At 33.7% G+C, this 20,087-nt stretch overlaps 1 protein-coding gene across 3 annotated transcripts in view; it reads left to right on the forward strand.

The window, feature by feature from the left end:
• Positions 1 to 20,087, forward strand: part of FANCL (FA complementation group L) — an 80,093-nt gene that overhangs the window by 32,217 nt on the left and 27,789 nt on the right. For all 3 annotated transcript variants that reach the window (XM_029231590.1, XM_029231592.1, XM_029231591.1), the window contains one exon: positions 4,869 to 4,937. In XM_029231590.1, coding sequence (XP_029087423.1) covers positions 4,869 to 4,937 — 69 coding nt within the window. The remainder of the gene's footprint in view (positions 1 to 4,868; positions 4,938 to 20,087) is intronic.

The raw sequence follows: 20,087 nt of genomic DNA on the forward strand, positions 1-20,087 counted from the left end.
AAAATTTATTTTGGGGGACTTCCCTGGCAGTCCAATGGTTAAGACTCTGTGCTTCCAAAGCAGGGGGTGCAGAATTGATCCCTGGTCAGGAATCTAGATCCCACATGCTGTGTGACACGACCAAATAAAAAAATTATTTGGGAACCCCTCAAAAAATTTATTCACTAAGTTTCCCAAAGCCTAGCTATAATTTCATGTCACTGTTTTAATTCAAATTTGATCAAAATATAGACTTTACAGTAAAGAAATACTACAAATAAGGTTTGGCAGCCTCAAAGTACCATAATGTTATTTTTGTAACATCCTATGTAGAAAAGAGTTGGAAGTGTCCACTATTCCAAGTAAAGTTCTACTGAAGAAAGTCTTTTGTCTTCAACTCCTACTGTGAATTACCTTTGTTGTTCTTATTTCTGACTTCCCCCGACCCCTCAAACACAGGCACACACATATGCATACTTTTTTCTGTTGTCTTGGCTGAAATTTTTTTTACTTCTCTGTTTAAAAATTTTGCAAAGGTTATATACTTCTATTTATAAAGCCCTTACAGGCTAGTGGTCTATAACTACTCACTAATTTTATTGGCACAAAACATAGCTGTTTCGTCTTTATTTTTTAATTATAGATTGTGAATTTTGAGAAATAAGTGGAATAAGCAAGTTCAGGTTATTAATCATTTACTTAGTAATCACTGGGGAAACATTAGACTTTGAGAAAACCAGGTCATCTAACTTTTTTTTAATTGTCCCTAGGAGTCATCAATCAACTCTTTTTCATGAGATTGTAGTGATGAAAAGATCAGTTGTGTTCGTCCTTTTTAAAAATGTGCCTGGCATTTAAGCTTTTCATGAGAGAATAATATATAAAGCTGTACTGGGTGACACAGAAAAGTTGGTATCTTATAGTGCCTCTATATCAGACAAATTGAGAAATGACTCATTCTCTTTCTTACACACAGAATGTTTATGTATAATTTCGAGATTTATATGTGTAAGTTTTGAGAAAAAATTAGTGGGATGGAAATCTTCTTTGTAAAATAAGTTACATGAATATTTTTATTAAATGAAAATGAAAAAGTTTTTATTTTCTTTTTTAATTTTTAAAGGTGTGTTTTTTTAAGATCAAGGAGAAATCTGCCTTTATCCTTCCAGAGTCATATACTGCCAGTGGCAAGGGTTCTGTCATTTTCTTCAAAGTTTTATTTGTTTATATTTTGTACATTGATAAAAGTTGGTTTGCTGCTATGAAGACCAAAATGAAAAATTTAAAATACATCCTGTCCCGATTCTTTTTCTTTAAAGCCTCATTTTTGCAATCTTTTCTACTAAGAGATAATGATTTAAGTCTACATTGCCTATCACTACACCTACAAGATTTTATTATTAATTCTGATTAATGACATTATTGGTAGTATTGAGAGGGAGGATGTGGAGCCACTAGTATGGTCCATTCTGTCTGCTTTTTCTTATAACTTTTCAAGGTAGATAAGGTGACACTTTTAATATTTCTCTAGAGGATATTTTCAAGTGTCAGTTTTTGCAGCATCGATAGCTGTGAGCACTATTATGGATGCCCTGGCAAGAGAGAAGAGAAAGCTTTATTTGAGTTAGTAAGAAAAAAATTTGCGTTTTAAAAAAAAAAGAAAAAAAAGGCTGAAAGTAAATGAATCTTGTGTTGGTATGATTTATTAGAGTCTTTATTTGTCCGTTTAGTTTGGTTTTCATAGAGACTAAAGTTGTCTTTTAGATGTGGTCATTTCTTTCTTAGGAATATTTGGGATTGCCAGTTAAAAACAGTGAAAGCTAAAACTTATGTGTTAAGAGTACATAATGCAAAATCTTAATCCAAACTGAATTTTAAAGGGTCAGGCTCTTTTTTGACAAACCTTACAACACGCTTATTTTTGTAAATACACAAACCTGTATTTCTTTTATCTGATATTTTTTGATACGTAGTAAAGAAATGCATTTGTCTTGATTCTTGAATACATACTCTCCCAATTCTGCCACTCTACCTCACTGTCTCCAAAAACCCACAAAGAAAACAATACCAATTTTGTCTAGACATCCCCCATTAAAAGTAAGTATATAAATCAAAAAGAAATACAATGAGAAACAGTTGAATTTTGTCATTTTTATAGGTGTATTTTTATGCAGTATTTACAGTTCATCCTAAACCATGAGATGAAATTTTTGTCTTTCCTTTAAAAAAGAAGTAGCCTAGGGCTTCCTTAGCTTTGGCCAAGATCAGAACTACTTGAAAAACGAATCACAGATATGTTTCAGAGGCTGGGCACTCTGTCTCTGATGGCTGTTTTTGTAATCTGCCACAATTTGTATGTATTCTTTTGCTGGGGGGGTCCAGTCACAGTTCGGGTTGGGTTAAATTTTTCCATAGAAAAGTATACTATAGAGTCTAAAAAATATTGTTTGTGACAAAAATATATACTTAATATTATATAATAATTATTTTCTCTTACAGTTATTGATTTGATTGAATTGTTTCAACTGAGACTTGAAAAACTATATTAATGAAAAATTATAAATTACTCTATTTTTCAATTAGTTTCTTTAGGTGGAGCTTTTGTTGTTCTTGTCACCTGGTTTTCTAAAGTGAAGCTTTTGGCAGTTTGTCTCTAGTGGCTTTGTATATACCTATAACTTACTGTTGAAAAATAATCTGAATTTTGACAGTCGTTTTACAATATTCAGTTATCAATGTTGTAGTTAGTACTACAATACAAACAACTCCAAAAATGAGTATCTAGGATGCTACTGCATAATTCATGTTAAATCATCCAGAAGTGTATAAATTTGTGCTTTTTAGGTTCAATACAGTTATGTAGCATCTAGTATATTACATAAACAGAATTGATCTTGGAAGTGAATATAATTAACACAATATATATACATTTAACTCATAATAGACAGTAAAGCCACAAACATATGGATCAGTCTCATTTATTATATACATATTTGTATGTTTGCGTAATTACACCTAAAATATATATTTGAATGTTATCTCAGATATGTGGCATCATATTATATTTATTATAACCTGCTTTTTGTTTAACTCCCTGTGGATCTCTTTCTTTATCAGTACATATGTGCCATTTACTACCCTGAGCCCTATTTGAATGTAGGATCATATTCTCTTTTAACATAATGTGCCGTATGTACTTAATGACTTCCAAAGTTAAGACACTTTACTTGGTTTATCTACTCTGTATACAGTAAACATTAAGTTCATACTCTTAACTGGGTTGATGATTGTTTAAGTTAGAGAGTTGATATTGTTCATTGTCAGCTCAGTAGATGATAGATAGCAGCAACTCAAGGTGACCTAAATATTCCATTTTTGACCCAAGGAGGTTTTAAGTGTGCATTATTATTTTTGCAGAATATTAACATTTTTTAGAGGGAAAAGAGATTTTACAGTGCTTTTAGTTGAGTTCCATCATTTTTACATATAAAACAGCCAGAGAATTTAAATGACTTATCCAAGGTCACAAGTTAGTTAGCAGCACTAGAAACCAGAGAAAGCTAACATCTCTGCCTGCATTTACTTTGAGATAATCACATGCCTTATAAAAAAATAGTGTACAAATAGTTTTTCCAGTGATTGCAGCAGTTATAATCTGACATACATCATCTAATAGTTTGAATTGTCTGGAATAGGGCTTCTTCTGTAATCCCAGCCAGACCTTTCTTTCTTTTTTTCCTCTAAATTAGAGCACTGTTAAATTTCTATATGGTTTCCTGTATATTTACCTTTGTGTTATCACTTCTGCATAGCTAGATACCATTAGTCAGAGTATACATTGATAGGTTTATTTTTAACCAGACTGTCATTGTAAATAAATGTTAATTCTTTTCAAAGCATTGATTTCAAATGGGCTGATGTTTGTGACAAATACTATAGTGATAATTTTTTGTGCCCTTTTGCTATGCAACAAAGTAGTTAAAAATAAGAGGTTGAAAAAAGTGAAAGTCTAAAACTTATTTTAAACATTTTGTCAAATGAGAGAAAGGAGTTTCCCTAAAACTAATTTTCATGTTAGTAAATTTAGCTTTGTATTGGAAAGAAATGAGCACTTTAAAAATTATGTGTGACTTTCAGGAATCCAGACTGAATCTTGGAGAAATCATGTAGTACAATTCTCTAATAACAAAATTGATTTTAAGAAAAACTACCTTTTGTCTTTCTTAACTTAGAAACCTAGTTAGTCCTATGACTATTACTTTTTGTATAAAACTATTGAGTAATTAATTTTCTATTTATCAACCATGAAAAGATTTTTCTTAAAACTATTATTTTGTTTTCCCTTAATAAGCCAGAGACATTTCATTGTTTCTTTTTATTTATCTTCTGCTAAAATTAAATGCTTTTTTGTGGAAGATACTTCTTTAATTGATAATTATATGTGTTCATTTTTGTGCATTTCTTGATTCTTTTAACAAATATTGCCTCTTTTAACAAGTGACTGAGGCTATTTGAGGTTAAATTTTAGACTGAAAGGAAATTAAATATCAACCATTTTGATCTCTCACTTTAAAGATAAAGAAACTGAGATTCAGTGTGGTTTACCTCTCAAATCACATTAGCAGCTGACCTGACACTGACTTAATTCATTACTCTTTTTTTCAAAACCGGTTGGTTTGGCACCCCCAAATCACCAAACTTTGTACCTTTTGAGCTTAACTTGACTGTTAATCAGCTCTTAATATCTCTATAATAATAGAATGGAAATATTGATATATAATACATTTGCATTTATAATACTTTTTCTAATATATTCAGTTTTTCGAAAATATTTTATGTGAAATTGTCACACTGAAGCAAAAATGACCTAACTTTATGCTTTTTTATAGTACCCTGCAGAATCACCAGATTGTATTGTGGATTTTCCTGTTTCGTTTTCTGTTTCCTGGACACCACAGGTAAATTCTTAAATTTATTTTAAGTAGCTAAAAAGCACGTTCTGTTTACTTATAAGTGGCCATTATAGATTACAAGTGATTTTTTTCAGTTTTCTTTAAGCATTTATTTATAAACAGGACTTTAAGAGTGTTAAACTTGAAGAAGCTCTGTTGACAGAAATTTTACTTTAAATTTAAATCCTAAGGAACTCTTTATAAAAGCAGTGAGCAGTAGGTTAAAAATTGGGTGACATTTTTCAGACATAATATCAGAGAATCTTTTTCAGAGAATGAGTTATGACTGAAAATATAAACCCTGCCATTTCTATTCCGTTTTTATTGTTTTAAAGTGTTTGTCCTTAGTTCATCCTTGAACTTAGACTATATGGTTTTTGTAAGTGCTTTGGAACATTCTTACTTTGAGTAAAGAATACAGGAGATTCTTCTACTCCTGTCAATTTCTCAATACATTGCTGATATTTAACAAGTTAATGTATTTAGGAATGCATTGTAAATTGTACCATTATGTGGCTAAAATATGGTATGATTATCAACAGCTCCATCATCAACATTCACATGTGTGATTTTTAAAGATCTGGCAGAATGGTGGTTAGATTCAAAGAACAGTCTAATGATGACAGGCATAGTCCTTGTCTCACCAAGTAAATTGATACCAAAATGAAGAGAAACTTTCTGTTCTTATGCAAAGCGAAACAAAAATTCCTAGTGACGTTTTACAAATGTTCTCTAAATAGAGACTACCCTTATTTTTGTTATGAAGTTTTGGTAGGTTCAAGTGAAAATTTATACTTACATTTTAAATTATATAGAGTAAAGTAATAATTGTCTTGTATATGGAGTTAGTTTAAAAAAAAAAAAGCCTAACAGGATTTAAATGGTCTTGTGAAGGGTCAAATTTTAATCATACCATATATATTTTAAAAATATTTTTCTTGTTTTCTTCTTTAAAAACAAAAGTCTCCCTCCTTCCAATGGAAATCAAGAAAACACAGCAAAATAAAGGGGAGGAAAAACCCTGTGATTTGCTTTTGATATTCTGATATATGTTATAAATGTACAAGAAATACTGTTTTGATTGTTTTTTAAAGAATTGGAATTATACATAAATTGCATACTTTTTAAAAAACATGAATATACATTTTCTATTTGGCTCTATAAACTTTATCTTTATGTATTATGTGAGGTCATGATATAACATTGTACCTAGATCGTATTACTCTTTCCAGATATGCTATCTCTAAATTATAATTTAATATTTATTAAAATCCCAAGGTTCAACCTTGGGAATATGTTTTTGATGAGTTTCCTAGTTTTTTAAATTTAGATAATCATAAAAGTTTTCCCCAGACTTTAATCTGTGAAAAAGTTTGCATCTCCACAAAAAGACTGTTTAGCACTTACCTTATCCTGCCATTTAGCAAAACTAGTTTGTGACTCTAACACTAGAAAATCTTAGAGGGCAATTTCTTCTAAATTTTCTATCCCTACTTAACACCAGCTCAGTGCCTTGCACATGTAAGTATGGAATAAGTGTTTATAATATTAATTCAAATTCAGATTTAGATTTAATTGGGTCATACGTCAAGTTTTCTATTTTGTATTAGTTTTAAGAATACAGAATTAATTAGTAGTAACTGGAATGTCATAAATTCTTTTTTTAAATTAAAAGAAATACTAAAATTCTTAGTATAGTACAGATAAAAATTTGGACACCATTTTAACCACTACTGAAATTTGACATGTTTAATATTTTGTCACATTTGCTTCAGATATCTCTCTCTCTGTCTCTCAGAAATAAAATGTTCTGGGACCTAAAACTTTACCCCTCTTTTGCTTCTCTCCTTTCCTCTTTCTTTCCTTCTTTCCCTTTCTAGAGGTAAACCACTTGTCTGGAATTGGTGTGTATGCTATCCATGCATACTTTTTTGCTACATTTGTTTATGCCACATTCTGTAATATTTTTGCAGTCTGACCTTTCTTATACAACATTGTTTCTGAGATTTACCCATGATCTTGTATCATTTTAAATGCTTTGTATCATTTCATTATATGAATCCATCAGTTAACTTATTCATTGCCCTACTTATATGGTTGTTCGCAATTTCTTTCTTAAACAGTGCTGCAGTGAACATCCTTCTGTGTTTCCTTTTACACATGTGAGACTTTTAGTGTGGTTTATGCCTAAAGGTGAAAATGCTGTATTGTAGGGAATGCATCTCTTTGAGATTACAAAATATTGCCAAGTTATCTTCTAAAATCAGTTGCATAACTTTATACTCCTACCCAGCAATGCATAGTAATTCCTACTTTCCCAAATCCTTTCTAAGTCTTAGTCTGATTTTAGTGTGACCTTAATTCTTATCAAAAACTGATACTCATTATTATTGTGTTTATCTTTGCCTACTTAAATTTTTGTGTTTTATTATAAGCATTTCTTATATATTTTGAATACTAGTTATTTATTGGTTATATGGGATATAAGTGTCTTCTCCCTGTGGCATGTTTTTTAACTTTGTATATGATATATTTTTTTCAATCAGAAGTTTAACGTTTCAGTGTGGTCACACTTATCATTCTCTTCTTCGTGATTTCTGCTTTTTGTGTATTGAATGAGAAAATCTTCCATATCTTGTTCTGAAAAGATATTCTCCTAAAGTCTGTTATAAAAGTTACACTTTTTTTCACATTTAAGTATGAGATAGGAATTGTATTTACACTTGCCTATTTTATATATGCTCACAGAATTTGGATATATCTTCATTTGTGGCGGTCTGGGGTGATTTCAGTTTTTCTTTTACATAAACCACTAAAATTCAGAAAAATTTCAAAATATACTATTTGCCTCTTGTTAGAGTCTAGCTGTACATCGTAAGCATTTTGGTGATACTGCCAGCAAGTATGAACTCTTGAGTCTTTTTAGATATGATAAAAGTGTTGGCAATGTTAGTTTACATTTTGGAAATATGAAGCAACATCAAACTTCTTTGCTGTGTATCTTTTATCATTGACCTATTGGACACAATTCTGCTTGTAGGAGTTCCCGTCTTTTTTCTTTTTAAACAATTTTTAAACAGATGTGGTTCTTAAGCGAAATAAATGTTACTATTGTAGTCTAATAGCAAACTTATATTTAAAAGATTGTAAATAGCTTTCAAATAATTGATTTTAAAAAACTCCTTGTCTGCTTTTTGTACATTTCCTCTTTGGATTCAGTGTTTCTGGACTTTAAACTTGGAAGATCTTTATTTTCCTTTCTTTTTGTAAAATAATAGGCATGGCTTTGTGGCATCCATATTAAAAATGGGTAATTTTCCTTATGGTCCCTGTCTTCCTGCTGGGTTGATAATGTTTTGATGTATTTTTCTTTTGCTCTGATGAGAGGTCTGCTGCTGCTGCTCTGACATATTCATTTGGATGAATAATTATAACTTGCACAATGTCAAGCTGAAGATGGTAGGGTTTTGTGCGTCATGACAAGCCTAGTAGCCAGTGCAGGTGTCTCACAGCATGATCAGCAACAGCCAGTGTATTCTGGCTCAGAGGAGGCATTTAGAGTAGTAAGAAATCAGCACCAAGGGCAAGGCTGCTGCTACTACTGCTGCCGTGATATGTGCCAAAGAAACACAAAGTGCTTCTCAAAGACAAGTGACTGCACACCTCTTCTCAGATACTTACTTGTTTACCCAGTCAATTTTGTTTATAGATTTCAGCATAGAATGTAAGAGCATGTCATGATTTTTATCTTATTCTACTTCCCAACATCCCAAATGCTCTAAAATCTGCTACCCTTTCGACTTCTATATATAGGTCATATTTGTGAATATTGTTGACTGATGAGACCATAGAATGCTCTAATGTAAGATTTTAAGTGCACTGACATTAGTGATTCTATAAAAACAAAACTAATTTTCTCCAGGTCACTGACCAGCCCAAAATGGATGCTAAAATTGCAGTTTTACCTATAAATATGCCATTAAGTGCAGGCTTGTGAACTGCCTGCGTCACACTGGTTGGAATTTTCAGATTTGGTATGATACATAAACAGTGGTCTTTATATTTTTTATCATGTAAATCTCATATTCTTGGAGTAATGCCATGAATACAAGAAGAGCAAAACCAATGATAAAGCCTCTGGCTGATAATCTGATGGTGAATGAAGAAATTGTAATTAAAGGAAACAGTCCTATTACATAGCAGGGAGCATGATCCATTAGTTAGAGCATCAGACTAGCAGTTGGGTATCCCTAGGTTCTGTTTACAGTTCAGCCATTGACTTAATTGTATAATTTCAAACAAGTCACATGACTGCTCTTTGCCTCAGTTCATATGTATATGGAAATAATAAACTTTTTCTCTTTCACAGAGATCTTAAAATAAATTTGGTTTAAAACAAACAATCCTAGGGGAAGAAAACTCTCAATATCACACTGTGGATCCTGAGGAAGTTCTCCTTTTTTGACCTACCGGAGTATCTTTCTTTTCATTTTTCTCTCTGCTGTCCTTGTTGGAGAACTCATAGTACTGAATTTTTGTTCATCCTTAAATTGGTTAATTAAATATACTTTTGCCTTCCTGGCCATCTTATTATTGCTATAATGGTATGGATAAAAAGACATCAACGGAATCAAAACAAAGAAACTTAGTTCACTATTGAGATTATGTGATATGGTAGATCTGTGTGATATGGTCTGACCTATTGGACTCAGTAACCTATTAACTGCCTTTCTTTTTTTTTAAAATAACATAATTTATTTTAAAAGTACTCCTACATTGATTTTAAAAAAGAGAGAAAATACAAATAAACAAAATTAAGAAAATATAAAATCACCCTTAATGCCTTCATTTGGCATTGGGATCTCACTGGATAATAGTTCTGAACCTATGCTAACCACTTAGCAAAATATTTTTTGAAACATTGTTGATAAAGCTGTGCATTTATTATTCCAGGTAATCCTTAGAATAATGTAGTTTTTAGTTATAATTGGGTTTACATTTATCCATCCAGTTAAGAACTGATGTGTTCACAGTCTAGGCACTGCTTATCTCTACATTTATTTAGGTCCCCCAGTTAAGTAGCAGTAGTTTCTTAATCCACATCTTGTACATTTTTGTTGAGTTTATTCCTAAGTATGAAGTTTTTTTTGCTATTGTGAATGTGATCTTTTTTTAAAATCATATTTTCTGGTTTATTTTTATAATGTGGGCAAGCTATTAATTTTTTTAAGGTTATACTTTAATAAAAGTTGTATATGAACATAAAGAATTAGGTTTACAAGGGTTTTTGTTGTTTGTTTGTTTTCTTTTTAGACAAAATGGCATGTCCTAGCCTCCTCCTCACCTTTTTCTCCCTCTCCAGGGTCAACTACTTTTAATTGTTAGTTGATCCTTTTGGTGTTATAATTTCTATCATTACATGCTCTTGTAATTATACTACCTTTTGTTCGTTGGTTTGGTTTAGGCATTATCTGTTAACTTTCCACTGTAGATAATGGGGAATTTACTGTTTCTTCTACCTTCCACTCCATACACACGTATACTTCCTATCCTTCCCAGATAGTTATCTTGTAATTTTGATTATGTCAATATTCAGTGTTTACATTATTATTTTGAACATATATGTATACTATGCAGAGATAAGCCATGTAGTTAATTATTATTTTTCCTTTGTTGCCCCAGTTTTTGTTACCACCTAGAGTTAACAGTTGTCTTTTTCATTTCCTTAGTTTTCTGTGTACTTAAAACTCATTCAACCCACAGCTTTCCATCGGTTGTCTAAATCTGCTCTTAATCATCTATGCTGGGTTTTCTATTAGCTTTACTTTCTGGTAAATTTCATCAGCTTTTCCTAATAGCCTTCCTGTTGAGTTTTTTTTACTTATACTATCTATCATGTTCATTTCTAAGAGTTTACTTAATTGCTAAATCTTCTCTTGTCCCCAGAGATACTAATAATATGTCTTTTTTTCCATCTGAGTAGTTTCTATTTCCTTGAGTTGCTCTTTTTCTAGGCTTATCATCTTTGGTTACCTGCTCGTGATTAAAAGTCAGCTATTAAAAGCTATTTGAAAGCTCTGAGTGCGAGTGGGCCTGTCAACTGTGAACTTCATTGTAGAGTCACCTGAGTAGATCTCATAATGGGGAACCCCAAGTGTCAGTATTTTAGGTCTTTTTGATTAATTGGTCAGATTTCTTGGAGAAGACTCTTCCAGCCTTCTGCCTAGAAGTCACTGAGCAAGCGGAAAACGCTCCCTTGAGGCGAGAGTGGAGCAGCACTGTTGGGCAGGAAACAGCAGTCTGAATTAGTAACAGTTAACTCTGTGGCATCCTCTACGGATAGGGCTGAACACCACGCAGCTGTAAAGGAGACGCGCTTACAGCGTGAACCTCCATTATCACAAGGCAGATAGAGTAGACTTGGAGTTGAGGGGCAAACAGCGATATCCTAGCTACCCTATGGTGTTTTCAGACTTTTAAATTTTGGCCATTCTTAGTTCTGTGTAGCAGTAATTTTCAGTTTTATTGTTTCTTGCTGATGTCTACAAGTAGATTTTTTAGATGATTTTTTATCCAGTGGCTTTGTTAAACTCTTTATCTAATAATCAGTAGTTTCATTGAATTTTCTATGAACATAATCATATCATTTGTAAGTGATAGTTTTATTTCCTCCTTTGCCATCTTTACGCCTTTCTTTCTTTCTTTCTTTTTTTTTTTGCCTTACTGTTCTGGCTAGGATATCTAATAAACTGTGAAACGTGAATAGTAAACATAAGCATTCATGTTTTGTTCCTGATCTCAAAGGGAAGACTTTGTTTTCATCATTAGGTAGATTTTTGCTCTATAGTTCTTGTACTGAAATCCTTTACCAATAATTAATAGAATTTATTTCTGTTTCTGGTTTGCTAAGAGTTTTGTTATAAATGAAAGTCGAATTTTTTCAAGTATATTCTCTATATGTTAGATAATCAGATGGTTTTTCTCCTTTATTCTGTTCATGTGGTGAATTATATTGTTCGATTTCTTAATGTTAAATAAATCTTGCCCTCTTGAAATAAACCCAGTTAGGTTATGGAGTATTTTAAGTCTATATGTTGATCAATCAATTGATTGGTCAGTAGATACACACACATATATATGTTCGTATACACATATACAATTTCCAGTATATATATTTCCACATTCTGTTTCTTTTGCATCTATGCTCATAAGAGCAATTCCTTTGTTTTCCTGCTTCCAAAATTTGGTTTTATTGCCTCTTTAGTTCTCCTTGCTTTTGTGAGATTATGCCTTAAAGGAAAAAACAACAACAATATAGTAAGTTTGGGGGTGGGGTAAAATTAGATCTGTGTGTTCAATCCACCTTCTTTACCAAGTAGCTGTAACCCTCTTTTTGCCTAATTTTAAATGTGTAGTTTTTACTTTATTTGAATTCTAATGTATAAACTAGTTGTGAACATAATGTTAAAATCCTTTTAATTGCTTTCACCCATGGGCTGCTAGCTAAAGTGCAGTATTAAAAGTTTTAAATAAGTATGCTAACTGTGAATGGGGTTCGACATTTCGAACTAGAGCCAAGTGATGAAAGAAATAAATCCTCTGACTTATTTTCCTGCCATCTTGTATAATTTGGAGGGGATTAGTGTGGGAAGTTTGGGGTTCTTTGGACATTCATAGAACTTAGGTAAGATAAGTAAGAGAGCTGACTCACGAAGATCTAGCAGGGAAGTTATATCCTATTTTTAGTGCTTCATTAGATGAAATTGTGATTCTGTCATGGTCAAGTCTTTCTTCTCTTTTCAGGTTACCTTGAAAAAGTACATAAACAAAATCAAGAAGCAACATTTTTTTCAGTGGGAAATAGTTTAAATGCAACAGACATTTAATATCTACAGATGGTCCCTGACCTAATTTGACTTAGCATTTTTCAACTTTACAATGGTGCAAAAGTGATACACATTCAGTAGAAACCTTATTTTGAATTTTGATCTTTTTCCTGGTTGGTGATAGGCCAAATGATGCTCTGCGATGCAGGACAGCAGCAGCCAGCCACAGCTCCCCGTCAGCCACTCTGTCACAAGGGTAAACAACCGATACACTTAGAACCATTCTGTACCCATACAGTGATTCTGTTTTCACTTTCACGGTATTGAATAAATTACATGAGATAGTCAACACTTTATTATAAAATAGGCTTGTGTTAGATGATTTTGCCCAACTGTAGGCTAATGTAAGTGTTCTGAGTGTGTTTAAGGTAGGCTCCGCTAAGCTATGATGTTCCATAGGTTTGGTGTATTAAATGCATTTTCAACCATTTAACTGGACATAACCCCATCATAAGTTGAGGAAGATGTGTACTGAGCTGGATCCTAAGGAATTTAAGGTGAGTTAACCAGGTTCTAACATCCTAGGGTAGGCTTTCAGGAGTAACTTTTCAGTCTGATAAGGAGAGAGGTACTTAAAAAGATAATTTCAGTAAAATGTGTTGAGTGATGTGTGTGGTGAGCCATTTTGATAAGATGGAGAAGAGGTACATAATTTAACCTGATGTGGTCAAGCAAGTTTTCTGGATAAAGTGTTTCTTGAGTTCAGTGAGTCTTGAGAAGTGAGAAATTAGGCTTGGGAGGACACATGATACTTTAGGAGAGAGCTGCTGTAGGCAAAGGACAAAGGCATAACATTGTAGGAGATAATACATGCATTACACATCGTTTGGAACTCTGTAGTCAGAGATAAGACTGGAGCTTTTGCTTAGAGTTAGGCAGGGTCTGCTACACCAGTTCTGATGGTCTTGGACTTTATCCCAAAGTGATGGGGTTACAAGGAAGAAAGGTGGCATGGTCACAATTTTTGTTTTATAATAGCATTTCTAAAAGTGTTTTTTTGTTTTGTTTTAGGCTATTAATAGGATTAAGGTGGAGAAAGGACTCTGATCTAATACACTTATTCTAGATTTAAGTTCTGCTATTTCTTGATTTAGGATTTCTCATCTTTCTTGGTATGCCAAGATGTATTATAAATCTCTGGCATGACTTTTTTATTTCCTTCCTCTCAGAGCACCTCTGTAGATTAGTTTTCAGCAAAACAAGTTTTTTTTTAATAGGTCACTCTATTCGTGTAGAGGAAGGTTCTAAATGAGAATGGCAAGACTATAGTGAAGAAGACTGAGGGGCAGCTGTGTACTTACCCATGCAGGCAGTAATTAGGGTCTGTTCTAGGTTAATGGTTGCAGGGAAGGATGAAAGGGGATTGTTTGGGAAAATTCCACAGATTATATTGATAGAACTTGGTGATGGATTGGGCATGAGATCCCATGGATTACTGCCACTGCTTCTATTGGGGGTAACTAGATTAGATAGATTGTAGTACTGCCAAGTGAGGTAGAGAATGCAGTAAGAAGAGGTTTAGAGGCAGATTCAGTTTGGGATTTGATGAGTTTGGCATGCATATGGTATGTCTAAATAAATGTGTTTAGTGGGCAGTTGGAGATATAGCTTTGAATCTCATACAGTCAGTTACTTGCCAGATAAAGGAAGATCAGTATAATTTCAGTTGATTGCTAAGGTTATCAAAGTTAGAAGATTTGAGATATGTGCTTTGTGAGCACATGAGATACTTCTATGGTATGGTAAAATTCTTCCATGAATTTAAAGACCCAATGAGACTATTAGTATGGAACAGGTTTTTTTATCAGATGATTTCAGTACCAATTTAAGGTACATTAAGTAATTTACTTGCTGATGTTAATAGATCTGACTTTGTTGCAGACATTCATGGTAGGCTTCAGAGCTAATTCTGCTGGATCACTTGTAACATAGTAAAAAGAGAACACAGAGTCTTAAAGTCTGGGTTAAATTCTAGCTTTATCCCTACAGTGCATGACCTTGGGTAAATCATTTAACTTCATAAAAAGAGGGAAGGAATATTTAAGTCATAGATTGCATGACTTTGTAAGAGTAAATTGAGTTATTTGGTAGTGCTTTTGAATTGTAAAGTGCTGTATAGGTGTACAAAGTGATATAGGGAGGTAACACAATTTGCAAATTGGTTAGCTTTTAAAATAGCAAGACTTAATATGGGCAAAGAAATGATACCTCTCAATATACATTTGTATTATATTGTGTAATTGTATATATAAACACACCCACATTTATATATAACAACACGTAATTGGTATCTCTCTCTTTGTATGTTGAACTACATGTACTCTAAAGACAATGTTTCCATTTATATGCAACAATCAAGAAGTATTCTGGTGTTGAAAAATGAAATAGGGATGATAAATGCAAAATGACCGTCAATCTCACCAGGCTATCTGGTTGTGGTAGATGACTCTACATACATCGTACCATAAGTAACATAGATGAGAGGTGTTGAGAGAAATATTGTTTGGACTACAGTTTGGAGGAAACCAATAAAATATTCTTATATAGCAGGTGTCCCACGTAAAAGAAAATATATAAATATCAGTCTCCAAATGGCTTCCTAATGTTGTGATTTATATTTTAAATACTTTTGGGTAAAAAAGATTGTCTTAGCTAATACCAGTAAAGCAATTTTTCTTCAACACAAACACAGCTTGTTAACATTCTCTACCTTATGTTTTGTCCCTGTCAGGGACCCTGTCTGGCAAATTGATGTGCATGCACTATGTCTATTTGTATTTTTTTTTTTTTTTTTTGTATTTTTTTTAATCCAAGGGATAGTTTAAAATATGTGAGTATTGGTATACTTGTGTGTGTGTGTGTGTGTGTGTGTGTGTGTGTGTGTTTTAAACCATCCTTTTGGAAAAAATAGATGCCCATATTGAAAATAAAGATCTAGTAGATTGAAGACAAATGATAATTCAGATCTGAAAGACATGTTAAGTCAAATATGATCTGCTAGAATCACTGAGTAATACTTTCAGCTATGAAATATACTTACTTTTACCCTCTTTTTGTGCTAAAAAAGTTGAATATTAGAAGCCAAACTAATTTGGCAGATGGATATAATGAAGCAAACCAGAATTTTGGAGGTGGTAGATAGCAGAAGCAATGGGACAATGTTTTTTTTAAATGATGTCACTGCTGGTAGGTAGTTCCCTGGCTCTGGCTGTGAAGGTAACATTGGTAGCTAGCAACACACATATTCTGTCATTAGTCTTGACCTTATCTGAAAGCAAAGACACTTGTGACCATTTATTTCCTTATTTTTTTGTTTTTAGTGTAATAATTTTATTTTATTTTATTTTTTTATTTAGTAATAAAAATTAGATAGAGTCAACTTTTTTGATGAGGTAGGAGTAGCACCCTTTTTTGGTATGACTTACCTGGAACAAAAAGCTAGAAGATGAGTTTGTTTTTTACTGATTGGCTTGATTTTTTTTAATTACGTAAAACTTTATTTTAATACAAAATAAAGGAAGTTTATTTTGTATTAAACGATTAACATAGCATATTAGAAGTGTACTTGAACCAAATACTAAGGGTCTTAAGTAGCAATGTGCAAGACATGATTTTTCTCAGAGTTAACATCTGAGAGATAAAGAAGAATGGATAAACAACCACAGGAGTTTGTTTATCAGTCGGGTCAAATTGCCACAATATCTAAGCCCTCTCCTGGCATTCTTAGCATCTTACGTTATTATTTTTTTAAATTGTGGTAAGATACACAAAATTTACTATCTTAATCATTTTTAAAGGTGCAGTTCAGTGGTATTAATACATTCATAATGTTGTTGCTACCATTACCACCATCCATCTCCAGAACTCTTTTCAAATCTTGTAAAACTGAAATACTATACCCATTAAACAATAATTCCCTATTCTCCTCTTCCATCAGCCTCTAGTAACCACCATTCTACTTTCCGACTCTCTGGTTTTGACTATTCTAAGTACCACACATAAGTGGAATCATACAGTATTTGTGGGTTTTTTTGTGTTTTTTTTTGCGGTACGTGGGCCTCTCACTGCTGCGGCCTCTCCCGCTGCGGAGCACAGGCTCCGGACGCGCAGGCTCCGGACGCGCAGGCTCAGCGGCCATGGCTCACAGGCCCAGCCACTCCACGGCATGTGGGATCTTCCCGGACCGGGGCACGAACCCGTGTCCCCTGCATCGGCAGGCGGACCCTCAACCACTGCGCCACCAGGGAAGCCCAGTATTTGTCTTTTTTGACTGGCTTACTTCACTTAGCATAATACCCTCAAGGCTCATACAAGTTGCAGCATATGTCAGAGTTTTCTTCCTTTTTGAGACTGAAAATAAGCCATTGCATGTATATACCACATTTTGTTTATCTGTTCCTCCATTGATGGACTTGAATTGCTTCCACATTTTAGCTCTTGGGAGTAGTGCTGCAGTGAACATTGATGTGCATTATAGCTCTTTGAGTCCCCACTTTCAGTTGCTGGATCATATGGTGATTCTGTTTTTAATTTCTTGAGAAACTGCCATACTGTTTTCCAGAGCTGCTGTACCATTTTACATTCCCACCAACAGTGCACAACAGTTCCAGTTTCTCCACATCCTCCCAAAAACTTACTTTCTGTTAATGGGTGTGAATGAAATAGTATTTATTATAGTTTTGACTTGCATTTCCTTAAGTGATACTGAATATCTTTTCACGTACTTATTGACCGTTTGTATATCTTCTTTGGATAAATGTTTTATTCTGTTCCTTTGCCCATTTTTAAATTAGGTTATTTTTGTTGTTGAGTTTTAAGAGTTCTCTATGTATTCTAGGCATTAATTCCTTATCAGATATATGATTTGCAAATATTTTCTCCCATTCCTTGTGTTGCTTTTTTACTCTGTTGCTATTGTCTTCTGATGCACACATTTTTTTTTTTTAATAAATTTATTTATTTTTGGCTGCTTTGGGCCTTTACTGCTGTGTGCAGCCTTTCTCTAGTTGCAGCAAGCAGGGGCTACTCTTCGTTGCGGTGCAGGGGTTTCTCATTGAGGTGGCTTCTCTTTGTTGCGGAACATGGGCTCTAGGTGCGCGGGCTTCAGTAGTTGTGGCTCACAGGCTCTAGAGTGCAGGCTCAGTAGCTGTGGTGCACGGGCTTAGCTGCTCCGCGGCATGTGGGATCTTCCCAGACGAGGGATTGAACCCGTGTCCCCTGCATTGGCAGGCTGATTCTTAACCACTCTGCCACCAGGGAAGTTCCCTGATGCACAAAATTTTTTAATTTTCATGAAGTCCAACTTATTTTTTCTATTGTTGCCAGTGCCTTCGGTGCTTTATTGAAGAAGTCATTGCCCAATCCAATGTCACGAAGCTTTTTTGCCCTGTGTTTTTTTCTGAGAGTGTTATACTTACAGCTCTTACGTCTAGGTCTTTGATCCATTTTAAGTTACTTTTTATATACAGTGTTAGATAAGGAGCCAGCTTAAGTACTTTGTATATTGATAGCCAGTTTTCCTAGCACCATTTGTTGAAAAGATTTTTCTTTTCTCATTGAATAGTCTTGGTAACCTTGTCAAAAATCATTTGATCATGTATATGAGGGTTTATTTCTAGGCTCTCTATTCTGTTCCATTTGTCTATATATAGACTGTCATATGCTAGTACCACACTGTTTTGATTACTGTAGCTTTGTAGTAAGTTTTGAAATCAGAAAATGTGATTTCCACTTTGTCCTTTCCACTTTTTTCCTCCAGCTTTGTTGTTCTTTTTGAAGATTGTATGGCTATACAGGGTCTCTTAAGATTCTATATGAATTTTAAGATAGGATTTTCTGTTTCTGCCCAAAAAGATATCATTGGGATGTTGAAAACGATTGCATTGTCTTTCAGTTCATGAATCTGGTTTGCGATTCCTTTTTTTGATGTCTTCTTTAATTTTTTTCAGGAGTGTTTTTTTGTTTTCATTTTATAAGTCCTTAACCTTCTTGGTTAATTTCTAAGTATTTTATTCTTTTTGATGTTATTGTAAATGAAATTGTTTTCTTAATTTCCTTTTTGGATTGTTCATTGTTGCTGTTCAGAATGCAACTAATTTTTGTGTATTGACTTTGCTGGTGGTCAAAGTGGCCACTTTACTGAATTAATTTCTTAGTTCTAACAATTTTGAGGGGGGGAATATAGGTTTTTTACCTGTAACATTATATCATCTGCAAGCAGGGATAATTTTACTTCTTCCTTTCTAGTTTGGATGCTTTTAATTTCTTTTTCTTGCCTAATTGATCTGGCTAGAACTTCTAGTATTGTGTTGAATAGAAGTGATGAAAGTCGGTATCCTTGCCTTGTTCCTGATCTTAAAGGAAAAGCTTTCAGTCTTTCAACATTGAGTGTGACGTTTGCTGCAGTTTTTCATAATATGGCTTTTATTATGTTGCAGTAACTTTCTTTGATCCTAGTTTGTTGAGTGTTTTTATCATGAGAGGGTGTTAAATACTGTCAAATGCTTTTTCTGTGTCAGTTGAGATGATCATATGGATTTCTTCATTCTGTTAGGATAGTGTATTACATTTTATTGATTTGCATATGTTGAGCCATCCTTGCATTCCAGGAATAAATCCCGCCTGAACTCAGTGTGTAATCTTTTTTTTGTGTGTGTGTGGTACGCGGGCCTCTCACTGTTGTGGCCTCTCCTGTTGCGGAGCACAGGCTCTGGACGTGCAGGCTCAGCGGCCATGGCTCACAGGCCCAGCCGCTCTGCGGCATGTGGGATCTTCCCGGACCGGGGCACGAACCCGTGTCCCCTGCATTGGCAGGTGGACTCTTAACCACTGCGCCACCAGAGAAGCCCTGTAATCTTTTTAATATGCTGCTAAATTTGGTTTGCTAGTATTTTGTTGAGGATTTTTTAATCAGTATTCATAAGGGATCATGGTTTTTAAGTTTTCTTGGGGTTTTAGTATCAGGGTAAAGATGGCCTCATGAAATGAATTAGGAAGTATTTTGCCCTCTTCAATTTTTTGGAAAAGTTTGAGAAGGATTGGTGTTAGTTCTTCTTTAAAATGTTTGGTATAATTCACCAGTGACACTTCCAGGACTTTTTCTGTCGAGATCTTTTGATTAGTGATTCAGTCTCCTTACTCCTTATTATTCTGTTCAGATTTTCTATTTATTTGTGGTTTTAGTCTTGGAAGGTTTTGTGTCTCTAGGAATTTGTTCATTTCATCTAGGTTATCCAATTTGTTGCCATACATACAGTTTTTCATAGTTCTC

The sequence above is a fragment of the Monodon monoceros genome, unplaced genomic scaffold, assembly GCF_005190385.1.
Source record: "Monodon monoceros isolate NGI ecotype Baffin Bay Population unplaced genomic scaffold, NGI_Narwhal_1 Super_Scaffold_19, whole genome shotgun sequence".
NCBI classification, from domain to species: Eukaryota; Metazoa; Chordata; class Mammalia; order Artiodactyla; family Monodontidae; genus Monodon; species Monodon monoceros.